The sequence below is a fragment of the Myotis nattereri genome (assembly GCF_964212035.1).
Source record: "Myotis nattereri genome assembly, chromosome: 4".
Lineage (NCBI taxonomy): Eukaryota > Metazoa > Chordata > Mammalia > Chiroptera > Vespertilionidae > Myotis > Myotis nattereri.
The window spans coordinates 90,275,115-90,289,005 of NC_138079.1; the positions used below are offsets into that span (position 1 = coordinate 90,275,115).

The window sequence follows — 13,891 nt, forward strand, 5'->3', positions numbered from 1 at the left end:
TTAACCAAAGTTAAATAGGTTTCTTTCTCCCTGCAGGATTTCTTAGAGCCTTTACTTTATTAATGTTTATTCTACGTGTCCAAGAGGGAGGGAACCAGAGTGTGTAGTATTTCCCAAAACATCCCACAAGGTGGGTTTGCTGCAGACCCCACTGCAGGTACCGCTGGTACCAACAAAACTTTGAGGGAGGTTTTCCTACCCCAGGAGAAGGCTTTCATGGGGAATGAGCTAAATGCAAAACAAGACTCTTAATTTCTAAAGGACTCATTTATTCACTGAAGCAGCCTCTCAGACTCTCTCTTGAGGAAGATAACAGCTTCGTTCACAGTACTCTGTGTATTTAAATGCAATAAAACCACAGTCTGTTTTAGCCCCATATTAAGAACTCAATACACACTCAGATTTTAAACAGTTCCCTTAAAAAGAATTCTCTAAGATCACATTCCAATGACATAAATCAGAAATCTTAAGTTTAGTTACTTTTACACACACACACACACACACACACACACACACACGGAGAGCTCCGTAGAGAGAGAACAAGCCAGAAAGACTCATGGACAAAGAGGTCACGAGATGTACACTGAGGAGCAGAGATGGGGAGGAAACGAGAGACAGTGAGCAGACCAGCGAACATTTGTGTGCTTCCTAAATATGTACTGAGTGCCCACTCCAGGCCTGGCACGATGCTTGGTGCTCGGACACAGCACGAAGTAAGTGACACTTCTTCCGGATGGCACAGAAGGGCAGAAAGAATGCGAGAGAAAGAACAAGAGAGAGAGACCTTGCTGCTCCTGCCTCATGCCCGGGGACCACATGAAAGAGAAGCCAGCATCGCACCTGACCTTCCTCTCACCCATCAGCCCCCACGGCTCCCGCTCACCCTGTCCTCACCTTGATAGCCACGTGCCCCTCCACCTTGTCCATCTCGGCCAAGAGTGCTGAGAGTAGAGATGACTTTCCACAGCCCACCTGGCCCACCACGGCCACCAAGGAACCTTCTGGAACGGAGAAGGTGATGCTGAAAAGACACAACACACAGTGCCTCAGTCATGCTCTCACCTGAAAGAGGTCGACAGGGGCCGGTGCCCTGGGCCACGGAGCTGGGTGTACCCTGAGTAGAGAGAGAAGCGGAAGGCAGGGCGGTCGAGCGCCTCTATGATGTGGACATTTCTCCCGTGTTCCTGCTGCTGTGCTTGGCTCAGTGAACAGTCTCAGGCCTTTCCTGTGTGAGGCACAGGCCAGGTGCTGAGATGCCAGCACATCTGAGAAAACAGAGACCTGAGCGATCAGCCAAATGCAGGGCTATTCACTTTGCCCCGGGGCACAACACAGGTGCCCTGGGGGCAGAGGGCACCTCAAAATGAACTCTGAAGGAAGAGAAAGCGTGTGTCAGACACAGAAACCTAGAACAGCTTAAGAAAAGGCCAAGGCTTGAGTAGCGTGTACGGTCAGGGATTGACATGTCAATGACACAGATGAGGCAGGGAGGGTAGGCCCATCCTGAAGGTGGGTGGTGGCCTCCACTGAAATTGCCCTTTGACAGGTACAAGAAAATAAGCTCACGCTCTGGCAGTGACTGCCTGTCACAGGGTGTGTCAGAGCTAGGATTTCCTCCACCAGAAGGGCGGCACGTCCAGGGAACTGCTGGGTTGCTCACACTGGCTGTGCTTTTCCACGGCTGCTATTAGGATTTTCAAGCTATTCATGGAAATGCTGCTAGATTTCGCTGTCACCCACTGTCTGATTCTTGGGGACCTGCTGCACGGTCGCACTGACTATTCTTTTGTTCCTGTGCAGTGAGGGGGGTGGGTTAGGGGGCTCAGGGAGGCAGCTCTTGCAATCATCCAGGTGAGACGGGAATAACTTTATAGGCTGAGGAGAAAGAAAGTTTGGATGAATAAAGATTTGGGGAATCGAGATGGGAGAGGAACAGGACAGCCTTTGATTCTGGAAGAACAGAAGAAAAGATGAGAGCACAGACATAGAGTATATACTTGTGGAGTAGAATGAGAGAGGAAAGCTAAAATTGAAGCAGGCAGGAGTAGAGTCAGACACAAGGAAGAACTTCCTAAACATGCAACCCCACCAAGAATTTTCAGGGAGATGTGATACAGACCCTTTTCTCTGTAATTTGGCTCCCAGGAAGGGGGTATTTGCTCAGGGGCATGGGGGATACATTTGGCCCCTTCTGGCCCTGTGTTTTGGGGACTCCTTAAGGAGGCCTAGAAACCACTGAGCAAGGCCTCCAGTCAGAGGAAATAAGAGGCACTTAACAAGTTGCCTGGGAAGCCAGGTCAATTCCCTGGACACCGTGTGCCTTGTGGGCAAGGTACCAGGGAAGGAGAGGGTGAGAAAGGCTGATCCAGGCAGCTGGAGATCCCCGGAAGGACAGAGAACAATTCCTTCCTGAGAGCAAATCCCAGCAGACAAGAATTCCTTACGACAGACTCAAGCCTGCCTGCCACCACCATCAGCATCACAGTCTGGGACCCTACCTGGCCAATCAGTGTGCTGGGTCTCTCCGGGCACAGTAATTGGCTCAGGGAGGGGCACATGACCCAAATTGAGCCAATCAGAGGCAGGCAGGTCTCCTAATCCAGTGGTCACCAACCAGTGGTCCGTGGACCACTGGTGATCTGTCAAGTCCGAAGGGTTGGTGACCGCTGTCCTAATCCACACCCGTAGTGAACAGGAAACATTTGCCATCATGAAGGGAGAGGCCGTCTGAGAGAGAAGCAGAACAAAGACAAGATGCAGAGAATCCTAACGGCACTGAGTCCCTGGATCACACTGTACCTGAAAGTGGCCCTTCTCAGTTACTCACAGCAAAAATCTCCCTTTGTTGCCTAAGCCTATCTGTGCAAGGTTTCCGTCACTTACAATGAAAGGGAACCCTCTGTGCCAGGCACACTCTCATCAGGTGTGACTGCATCTATTCCCCAGATGAGTAAAGTGGGGCTCAGAAAGGCAAGGGACCTATTCAAGGTCATAGAGCTGGAGCATGGCTGGCACTGAACCCATGTTTGCCCAGAGCCCTGTGCTCCTGTCCACATCCTGGCTTACCCATTCAGGGTGGGAGGGTCGCTCCTGGCCCACGTGAAGGTGGCGTTCCTCACGGTGATGCTGTGCGAGCCCCCGCCTGAAAAGCAGCAGACACAGCGTGTCAGGCACAATGAAGTCACGGGACTGGGAGTGAGCAGCAGGCTCTGATTTTTTTTCTAATCAAGTGTAGTTCAACCCCAGAGGCTAGACAGTTCCGCTAGGCATCATCTGGTTACATCTGTCTCAGTTTCTAAAGAACCCAACCAGCAATTCTGGAGGTGGCCTCAGACCCAGAAAGCAAAAGGAAACCGCAAGAGGGCTCCGCCCTGAAAGGCAGGAGGTTGCGCCATCCCGACGCCCATCTCGCAGAGGTGGGGGGACCCACGGGGAGCACAGGGAGCCAGGGACTTCCCTCGCCCTGTCTTGGGAGGTTCCGCCAGCCAGCTCTGGCCGGGAGGGCCGGGCAGAAGCCAAGGTCAACGGCAACAGGGAGCACCCTCCTGCACTGGGCTTCTCTCCATCAGCGTGGGCTGGCCCTTGGCCCTCACCACGCCCCAGGGCCTCTTCCTTTATGTTCAAAGCAGCCCTGCGCCCCAACTCCTGGGTTTCAGGGGTGCCCCCTAACTCATCCTCTCATCACAGTAGGTCCTTCTAAACAGCAGTCACATCCGCTGTAGAAGCAGGCCGTGGGGTATGGCAGGGGGAGGGTGGTAAGGCAAAGCCTGCATACATGCAGGGCTCCTCTGTCCTCATTCCCTTTCCCTTCTCTTATTTTCCTTTCACTCCATGTCCCTCACTTAAAAAAACACAAATTTGACTCTAATTATGAGCCATCTTAAAACCACCTAGAGATAAGATGGGGGTGTTTTGCAGTTATCAAATGAAGAAAATTCTTCCACACATCAATAACAAAAAGTTGTGGTGAGAGGAAGTTACTGGTTAACCTAACTTAACCTTTTCCCTCCTTCCCTCCTCCCATCCCCACTGAAAATGGAGAACCAGGAGGAAACTGGAAAAAAAAATTTTAAGAAAAGCCACTTGAGACTGACAAGCTAATGGACCAGGAGAAGTGGCTGAAAGCTGCCAGGTCTGGCACCTGGAGGTGTGGATAAACATCTGAAGGTCAAAATGCCTAGCAGGTTGCCACCAGGGCAGGAAGGGAGGGGCTGAGGTCTGCAGGGCTCCAGGAGGCTGGGATGGGGCTTTGCAACATGACGCCTGCAGTGAGCTGTGAACTGCAGCAGCTCAAACCTCCACTGGCTGCCCCAAATTTAGGCCCTGGGCTATGCAGAGACATTTAACCCTGGTGTGGATGCTGCCTCTCCCTGTGTCCTCTGGTGGGGAGGGGACAAAGATCCTCAGGACAGCAGGGACTGGATGACCAGAGGCCAGGGAAGTCAGGAGGAAGATTCCAGCATCCAGTGAGTACTAGTGCTCAAGTGGGGGTGACTCTGCTCCCCAAAGGACAGAATGGGGAGCAAGACATTTTTGGCTGTCAAAACTGGGGTGTGGTCAGGCCGGCGTGGCTCAGCGGTTGAGCACTGACCCATGAACCAAGAGGTCACCAGCTCCATTCCCACTCAGGGCACATTCCGGGTTTCCGGGCTCAATCCCCAGTAGGGGGCGTGCGGGAGGCAACCAATCAATGCTTCTCTCTCATCAATGTTACTATCTCTCCCTCTCCCTTCTTCTCTCTCTAAAAATCAATAAAAACATTTTTAAAAAAATAGGGATGTGGGCTACTGGCATCTAGTGGGTAGAGGCCAGGGATGCTGCTCATCATCCTGTAACCACCCCAGAGCAAAGAACGATCTGCCGGAACGTCAGTAAGTGCGAAGCCTGAGCTGAACACGCTGCAGATCTCAGTCGCACTAGAGCAGTAACGACCACCATTCCTGGGCTGGCAGGCACTGTGCTGGGTGTTTACACACCACTGAAGACACCTGAAAACCTATGAGGTGCCAGGTAATGTGCACACATTATAACCGATACATACGCACATTCATGGGGCGCTGGAGCCAACACTGTGTGGGCTCAAATCCCTACACTGCCACTTCCTAGCTGGATGGCTCTGGGCAAGTGACTTAACTTCTCTGTGCCTAACTTCCTCATCTGTAAAACAGAATTGAGAATAATGGGATGGACTCCACAGGGAGGGCTGTGATGAGGAGTAAATGAGGCAATACGCAGAGAGCCCTTAGAACAGTGCTTGGCACATAGTAGGTACTCAAATGTGGTAGGCAGACAGACACGAACAGAGCAAGGATGGTGATGATGGGCCAGGTACAGAAGATCAGGGTGGGAAGCCCCAGGTGCCTAGCAACAGACATCTGTAAGGTGGGACCTCGCCCTCAGGGTGACTTTTCTCCCCTAGCTTATCTCTGGCCAGGCGTTTGGACCAGGACCCCCTGACCTTTCCTCCCCAGAGAGAACATCTAGGCCTCAACTTGTATTTCAGCTCCAGGCCCAGATCAGCAACAAAACCAACCTCAGGACCAGCTGCATTGAATGACCCCCTGCCCTGGTGCCGGCCAATCAATCAGTGGAGACCACAACCCTGAAAGGACACACCTGGAACACTGTGGAACAGTCTATTTAGATCTTCCCCTGGGCCCTCCCCTAAAGTCTCCACTCAAAACACCCTTAGGGTGAGGACCCAGCTGCTCTCCCTCCTGGGAGCACGCCTGTGCCTTCCTCTCTCCCCCTCCCCCTCCCCCCTCCCTGCCCCATGCTTCCTCACTCCCAAAGGGGCCCTTCCTTTACTCCTATAACTTGTTTCCTAAGCCCATTTCTTTAGGAATTACTTGTACCTCTGTGATTTACCCAATAAATGTTCTCTTATAGTTTGGGTCTTGGCTCTGAATTCTTTCCTAGTCAGAACCTAAGTACTGAGGTTGCTGAACCCAGGTTTGGTCTGACCCTACCCATCAGACACCTGGTGCTGCTCTCACCGCCTACAACAAATCCACTCAGTGGCTAAGAGCACAGGCTGTCGTGTGGATCCTGATTCCAGTTTGTACTAGCTGGGAGATCTGGGCAAGTTACTGAGGCCAGTTTCCTCATCTGTAAAATGGGGGTTTCCACAGCCCCCCCCCCTCTGTGCCACAAGGAGCAGCAGATGGGATATTACATCGATGTCCTTAGAACAGAGCACCATGGAGGGAATGTCACTGACATGAAAGTGGCCGCTGCTGTGAGTGCTATTAAAGCCGATGATTAAGTGCCTGGAGACACAGCCATGGATCAGATCCCTGGTCAGGGGTCTTGGCTGGGAAAGGATGCATTAATAAGCTACAAAATAAATGAACTTACCAATAAAAACCCATATAACCCTCTGCCACAGAAAAGTACCTCCATTCCCATTATCCAGATGGGGAATCTGAGTCTCAGAGCAGTGAAGGGACCTGCCCAAGTGCACACAACTGGCCAGTCTCCAACAGCCTAGTTCTGTCTGTGCATCTGCCCAGAATAGAATTAAAGTCCAGGTACTCCGGAAGCTGACCTTCAGGGAGAGGCCTCGCCCACGGGTGCCTCTCAGCAAGAAAGCAGAAGTGCAAGTTCACCCCCCTGGGAGCTGCCAGACAAGGCTGTAGAGTCCACCCACCCTGCAGAGACCCTGCTCCCTGCGGCCTCACAGACAAGCTGCTGGGCAAAGCCAAACGGAGGACAGCTGAGTTGAGGGCAGCAATCTGACCAAACGCACACACCGTCTTTGATGGGCAGTCGCTCGATGCTGTCGGGGTCCAGCTCCTCGTGGGACAGAAAGATCCTGAGGCGTTTGAGGGAGACACTCGCCTACACAGGAAGCAAACATACACAAGACATGGTTATTTTTGAAAGGATTTTTGCAAAACAGACCCCAGGCTAACATTCAGTGGGTTTGCCCTGGGTGCAGAGGGCCCACACCCTCCCTCATTTCTGAAGGCTCTGCGTTTCCCCAAACCAGCATTCACCTTAGAATAACAAGTAAAACAGTTCTAATGTGTTTTCCTTTAAAATCCCACAACCGGTATTAAAAAGGACTTTCCTGGATGCAAAGGGACTTAACATAATAACCAAAGGCAATGGTCCCATTTAAGGGCACAAATGAGCAGCAAGGAGATGAGTATGTCCTGGGACTGAATGTACAGCATCATTGCTAAGAGACTAGATCTTAACTGTTCCCATCACAAAAAGGGAAATGATAACTGTGACGTGACTGAGGTGCTGCCTGACACTATGGTGGTATCGTACTGCAATATACCAATGCATTAAACTTACAGTTATAGGTCAAATATATCCCAATAAAAATAGATTTACACACACACACACACACACACACACAACGGTTCTTATTCAAATAGCCCGTCTGTAAAGACATTAATGAGACGATCTGTGTTAGGCAGTTAGACATGAGCAGAGCGAAGGCGATGAGCCAGATACAGAAGGTCACAGGGCGGAAAGCTCCGAGTGCCTCGCAAAGGACAAATGTAGGGCAGGACCTCACCCTCAGGTGACCTTTCCTCCACTAGCATATCGCTGGTCATGCAGGTTGGACCCCCTGACCTTTTCATATTGCTGGGCATGGGATTTGGACCCCTGACCTTCCCTCCCTAGAGATAACATCTAAGCCTCAAGTTGTATTTCGGCTCCAGGCCCCGAAAAGCAGCAAAACCAGACAAGTGACACCACTGCTGACCTCAGGACCAGCTGCATTGACCCTAAAAGGACACACCTGGAAAGCTGCTGAATATTCTACTGAGATCTTCTCCTGGGACCTCCCCTAAGATGTCCGCCCGATGTCCGCCCTTAAAACCCTTAAGACAGAGGACCTAGCAGTTCTCCCTCCTGGGAGCAGGCCTGTGCCTTTCCCCAGCCCCCTTAACCGTCCCCTCCCCCCAGGCACTTCACCTTTACCTTCCTCACTCCTAAGCTCCAAGGGTCCCTCCTTTACCTCTATAATTTGTTTCCTAAGCCCATCTTTTCTACGAGTTCCTTCTTCAACCTCTGAGATTTTCCAAATAAATGTTCTCTTATGCTTTGAATCCTGGTTCTGAAATCTTCCCTACCCAGAACGCAAGTACCGAGGCTGCTGAACCCAGGTCCAGTCTGACCCCACGGGTCTAACACCGGTGCTGTCTCTGCCGCTGCCAGCAAAGCTGGGAAGTTTTCAGCTGGGCTGAGTATTACTTTAAGAAAGGACTGTTAGTTTTGTTAGGCACGATAATGGTGTTCCGGCTATGCAAGAAGAAAGGCACGCAGAAGTATTTTTGGGTGAATGGCCAAGAGGTCTTGGATTTGCTTTAAAAATTTTCAGCAAAGAACAAAAAAGAAATGAAAGGAGGGAGGTGGAGGGATAGAAAAACGACCTTATAAACAAGTGTGACATAATGTTGAATCTGGGTGATGGGTACACAAAGTTCATCATTATCCTAGTCTCTACTTCTGTATACGTTTGAAATGTTTCATAATAAAAAGGGGTCTTATCTGCTTTTTTTTTTTTTTTAAATAAAGCCTACAACCAGAGTTGTACAACCAAATCTTAAGACTGATTCCTCTGTGCGGCTGAAAACGGGGTTTTCAACCTGAAAATGTGCAATGCGAGGCAGAAGAGTGTGAAAAACACGATTGGCAGGCAAGTGGTGGGAGTTTCAAATGGTGTTAAAGTGGAGAGAGCAGTTCCCTCTCCTTAGAGTCACGGCATGAATTTTAGGGCTTCTGGGGGTGGTCTAGGTTGGGGTTTTTGGAATGGTGTGTCAAGGCCTATTAGTGGCTGGTGAAATCAATTTAATGGGTCAAGAGAAGCATTTTTTAAAAGACAGACTAGGGAATAGGGGAGGGTGGAACACTGCGGACTGGAAAAGAATAAATACTTCAGAAAGCATCTTACTGAGCACGGGAAAGCCTGGCTGCATTAATCCTCAGTATGTGAGTTCCTTGTCAAGAACTAAAATGTATTTCTTTCTTTGGGGTACGACCAAAAGCATGAAAGCCACGGGGCCAGGCGCAGCGGGATGCCCGGTGCGGAGGGAACTGCCTGCAGGGGGACAGCTAAGCCCTTTTGTTTTGTTCCCAGGAGAGCCCTCCCTGCAGCCCCCAGCCTCGCCCGTACCTGCACGATGCTGCTGATGACCATGGGCAGAATATTCAGGGGAAAACGAAGGATGTTGAACAAGGCCAAGGACACAAAGGCTTTCTGGGCATTCAGGATGTTGGTCTCGTCGACGGTCACGTAGACGGCAAAAGTACACAGGGCCACCTGCAAGCAGAACGCCGGCACTGACTTGTGTCCCTGCGTCAGTCACAGTCTGGGAGCAGGTACCCTCCCCACTCCCCCAGCCAGGTGTTCAGGCCCTCCCCTTGTGAGCTGCAACCACCTACACTGGCCACTGGAGGCAGCAGAAGACGCCCAAGATAACACTCAGAAAATGAACGGATAAATAAATGACCAGGAGCACAAATTACCACCAACGTCCTCTGGGGCACACCAGAATTCCCCAAGAACACAGCATGATTGCATCTCTGGGCCTCTGCCTTTGCTGTTCCCTTTGCCCAAACAACCTTCCCATCCAAATGGTTTATTTTTCTTCACGGCACCTATCACCATCTAGTGTGGTAACATATGTATGTTCTGTCTGGCTCCTGCACTAAAATGTAAACACCACAAAGGCACATGACTGATCCTTGATGCCTAGAACAGTCCCTGGGACACAGGAACCCCGAATAAGACCTTGGGCAAGTCACCTCCTCTCCCCATGCCTCAGCTGTCTCATCTGTGAAATGGGGGTGAAGGTGGAGAATTAATGCCACTTTCAAAATTCCTTCCAGCTCATAAACCTTTACATGGTTTTATACCCCCAGGACAGGAAGACTTATTTAAAAAAGAAAAAAGAAAACCAATAGCCACTTCCTCCCCCACAAAGTCAGACTTGCCTTAAGCCTTGTGGTTTTTTATTTTTTATTTTTTATTTTTATTGATTTTTTACAGAGAGGAAGGGAGAGAGACAGAGAGTTAGAAACATCAATGAGAGAGAAACATCGATCAGCCGCCTCCTGCACATCTCCTACTGGGGATGTGCCTGCAACCCAGGTACATGCCCTTGACCGGAATCGAACCTAGGACCCTTCAGTCCGCAGGCCCATGCTCTATCCACTGAGCCAAACCGCTTTCAGCAAGCCTTGTGGTTTTACTACTTTGCTTTAAGTTCCTGGGATGTTACTACTCAGGCGGCCAGAATTTGGGTTCAGCTGTTAGAGATGACAGCACGTAAACAGGAGAAATGAGGGACCCCTGAGTAATCCAGGGCCAGGCTGCTTGGCTTAGGGAGCAGGGAAAAGATCAATGTGTGAGTGTCTGCACCCCTCCCTCACCGCCGGGACAGAGCAGCGCAGGGGAGGCTAACAACAGGCATCCCAAGAGATCATCTGCTACATGCAAGCAGGGGCGGTCTCGTCTGGAAAACCTTGAACCCGGCAGATGAACAGACGTTCCCAGCCCCTTGCAGCCCCAGACTCCCAGAATCACTGGGGGTAGGGATGAGGGGGGGGTGGGTAATAAACTGCCGGGGCCCTGCCTGTCTGTGTTCCAGTCTAAGTCTCTGGTATGGCTGTGGTTCAGAGTATTTTCAGGGTCTCAGCTGCCTCATTTCTGTGTTATCTTTTAGAAGGTCGTAAAGCTTAAAAATTAAAAGCGTAAGTTTGGCCACACACCAGGTGGGTGTGCACCTCCTTTCTCCAAGGGAGCCTCTATTTTCCATCTACAAAATGGGGATCCTGACACACCTTCGCTGGGCTGCTGCAGCAGGAGGCCCGGGGCTCAGGCGGAGCACTTAGCACAGACACAGAAAAATGCAATATATGGCGGCTGTTTTTATTTCTTGTTACAAAACTCAGTCCCAGCTCCTCGGATTATTCTTCCAAAGAATCTATAAACTGGTTCCGAGAGCAAGGCACTGGGGAGCGAAGCTGGTTCTGCCCTGGCTCTGACATTAACCAGCTGGGTGCCCCTGCGGCACGGCCCACACATTTTCCAGCTCCACGGCCAAGGGGGAGGCGAGGTGCTCATGCTGCACACTGGCTCCTCCCCCCAGGCAGTGGCCTCTTATATAACCGAAGGCACTCCTCACTCCAAACTCCCCAAATACGTCCGCACAGAGGAACAGTACTCGGCCATAAAGAGGAAGGAAGCGCTGACACCGGCTACATCTGAATGAACCTGAAAACCTGATGCCAAGTGAAAGCAGACAGACACAAAAGCCACAGAGTAACAGGGTCCCATTTACAGGAAATACCCAGAAGGGGCCAATCCACCCAGACAGAAAGTCGATGGGTGGGTGCCTCGGGCTGGGGGAGCAGGGCGCATGGGGAGTGAAGGCCAATGAGGGTTTCTTTGGGGGATGAAGAAAATATTCTGGGACTAGATAGTGGTGACAGTTGCACAACCTTGTGAATATACTAAACACCACTGAATGTTACACTTAAAAGTGGTGAATTATATCTCAATAAAAATATCAAATCATTTTTAAAAGCCCAATTCTCCAAACCAGTCCTTTTTGCTTATGCTAGAACAGTGGTTCTCAACCTTCTGGCCCTTTAAATACAGTTCCTCATGTTGTGGCCCAGCCATAAAATTATTTTCGTTGCTACTTCATAACTGTAATGTTGCTACTGTTATGAATCGTAATGTAAATATCTGATATGCAGGAAGGTCTTAGGCGACCCCTGTGAAAGGGTCGTTCGACCGCCAAAGGGGTCGCGACCCACAGGTTGAGAACGGCTGTGATAGAAGCTAAAGTTTGACCTGGGCCCGAAGGCCCACCTGATTTGTAAACGTCCCGTCTGTAGCTTGTCTGGCCTCTGCTCCTACCATTCTTCTCCTCGCCCCTCGGTTCCGGCCCCACTGGCCTCCATGGTTACTTTTTCTCTGGGGCTGGCCAGGTCCAGTCTCAGGGCCCTTCCACTCACTCTTTCTTCTCCTTGGTGGGGCCCCTCACCTCCAACAAGTAAAGACTCCAGTGTCCCCTTCTCCATAGGGTCTTCCATCATCCTATTTAAAACTGCAAGCCTTCCCTATGGCTCTAGCCCGAGTCTTTTTCCCCCATAGCACTTACGACCGTGCAGCACACTATATGATGTGTTTGTTATGCCTACTGTCTCTCCCAATTAGGATGAATGAACACTCCATGAGGGCGGGGAATTGTGTCCGTGGTATTCACTGCTCTATCATCGGTGCCCATGACAGCACCTAAATCAAGGTAGGTACTCAGGTAATGTTTGTGGGTGGGCGGATGGATGGACGAATAGATAGGTGGGTGGGTGGGTGGGTGGGTGGGTAGCTGGGTGGATTTCCTGAAGGCAGGAGAGCATACACTCAGATGTGTCTCTTCAGCAGCGGAGAACACCAGGAGTCAAGGATCTCGCCACCAGAACATACCAGCTCCGTCAGCCCAAGTGATGGGGTGGCTGTCGGTGGCACAGGGCGTGAGTAGAGAGGGAGCAACATCATATGGCCCCGGTCAGACCCACAGCTTTGGCTTCTCCAGGAAGTAGCGGTCATTCATTCATCCACCTATTACTAACTGGGCACCTACTATGTGCGAGGCACTGTGTGCTCAGAGGTGAGGCAAGCATGGAGATCCTGACATTACCGGCACCCTGGATAGAAATCAGAACAGATCACCAGAAACCGATATAGAGCCTGGTGCACTGGCCAGGAATTGAACCTGGGAGGCAGGTGAGAATCCTACCATTGAACCCACTGGGTTCTTGGGAATGTCGGAGAGGAAATCATGTGAGTTCCCCATAAAGTAGTGCTCAGGCAGCAGGTTTATCATATGTAGCTGGTGCATTGAGGGAAACAAGGGAGAAAGAGAAATGTTGCTCCCCAAACAAAAGCCAGGGAACGGTTTGAAAGAAGTTGAGGCGGGAAAGATGACGTGTAAGTGTGACATCTAAACATGTAGGGGCAGGGACTCTTTGGCGCTTGTGTGTGTAACTACATGCTTCTTTATGCGTCACATGTCTCATCAGCATATTAAATCTCCACCCAGGGTGTGCTTTCTAGCTAATTAAATGAGGGAAGGTCACAAAAGGACAGTCTATCTTGCTAGCATGCACCCGTGAGTGAAAGGAACCACATTTAAGCCCATCCGAGTAAAACTTGCAGGAAGCAGTGACCTTCAGTCTAGCTGCCAATGGGCTGTTAGGAGAACAGAAAGCACTGGAGCAATTACGGGGTCCCTGGCTTCCTGCCGGCTGGGCCGGGAAGTAGCCTGCCTGACTCACTGAGGCTCAGTCCAGCAGGAAATAGGTCTAACCTGGTTCTCTCTGTCGGGGCGTGTGTGGAAGTGTGTGAAGGTGACTGGGGTGGTAGGTGGTGGGGAGCTGGGGTTTGCTACCGCCTTGTCATGGGTGAGGGTAAACAATGGGAGAAATCCTTCACCAACAACGAAGAACACCCGTCCCACTCTAAGTGCTAACAGTGCCTCCACGGAGAAATGTGGCAAATGACTGAACCGTCCACGCCAGCCCAACCCCTAAACAACCTGACATCTGTTCTTACTGCCGGCCCAGCATCCACTGCCCAGTTGCTGGTAACAACATCTCAATTCCCTTTGGGGAACTGAACCTCGCCCAGCCTCAGTCTAGAACAGTGGTTCTCCACCTTCCTAACGCCGCGACCCTTTAATACAGTTCCTCATGTTGTGGTGACCCCCAATTTCATTGTTACAAATTGAACATAATTAAAGCATAGTGATTAATCACAAAAGCATTATGTAATTATATATGTGTTTTCCGGTGGTCTTTGGCGACCCCTGTGAAAGGGTCGTTCAACCCCCCAACGTGGTCGTGACCCACAGGTTGAGAA

General features: G+C 50.8%; 1 protein-coding gene across 2 annotated transcripts in view; it reads right to left on the reverse strand.

Moving 5' to 3' along the window:
- The window catches only part of ABCC1 (ATP binding cassette subfamily C member 1 (ABCC1 blood group)), a gene marked incomplete at its 5' end in the record, with an annotated part of 143,173 nt that overhangs the window by 40,426 nt on the left and 88,856 nt on the right, over positions 1–13,891 (reverse strand). For both annotated transcript variants that reach the window (XM_081089064.1, XM_081089065.1), the window contains 4 exons: positions 895–1,021; positions 3,067–3,142; positions 6,753–6,840; positions 9,137–9,283. In XM_081089064.1, coding sequence (XP_080945190.1) covers positions 895–1,021; positions 3,067–3,142; positions 6,753–6,840; positions 9,137–9,283 — 438 coding nt within the window. The remainder of the gene's footprint in view (positions 1–894; positions 1,022–3,066; positions 3,143–6,752; positions 6,841–9,136; positions 9,284–13,891) is intronic.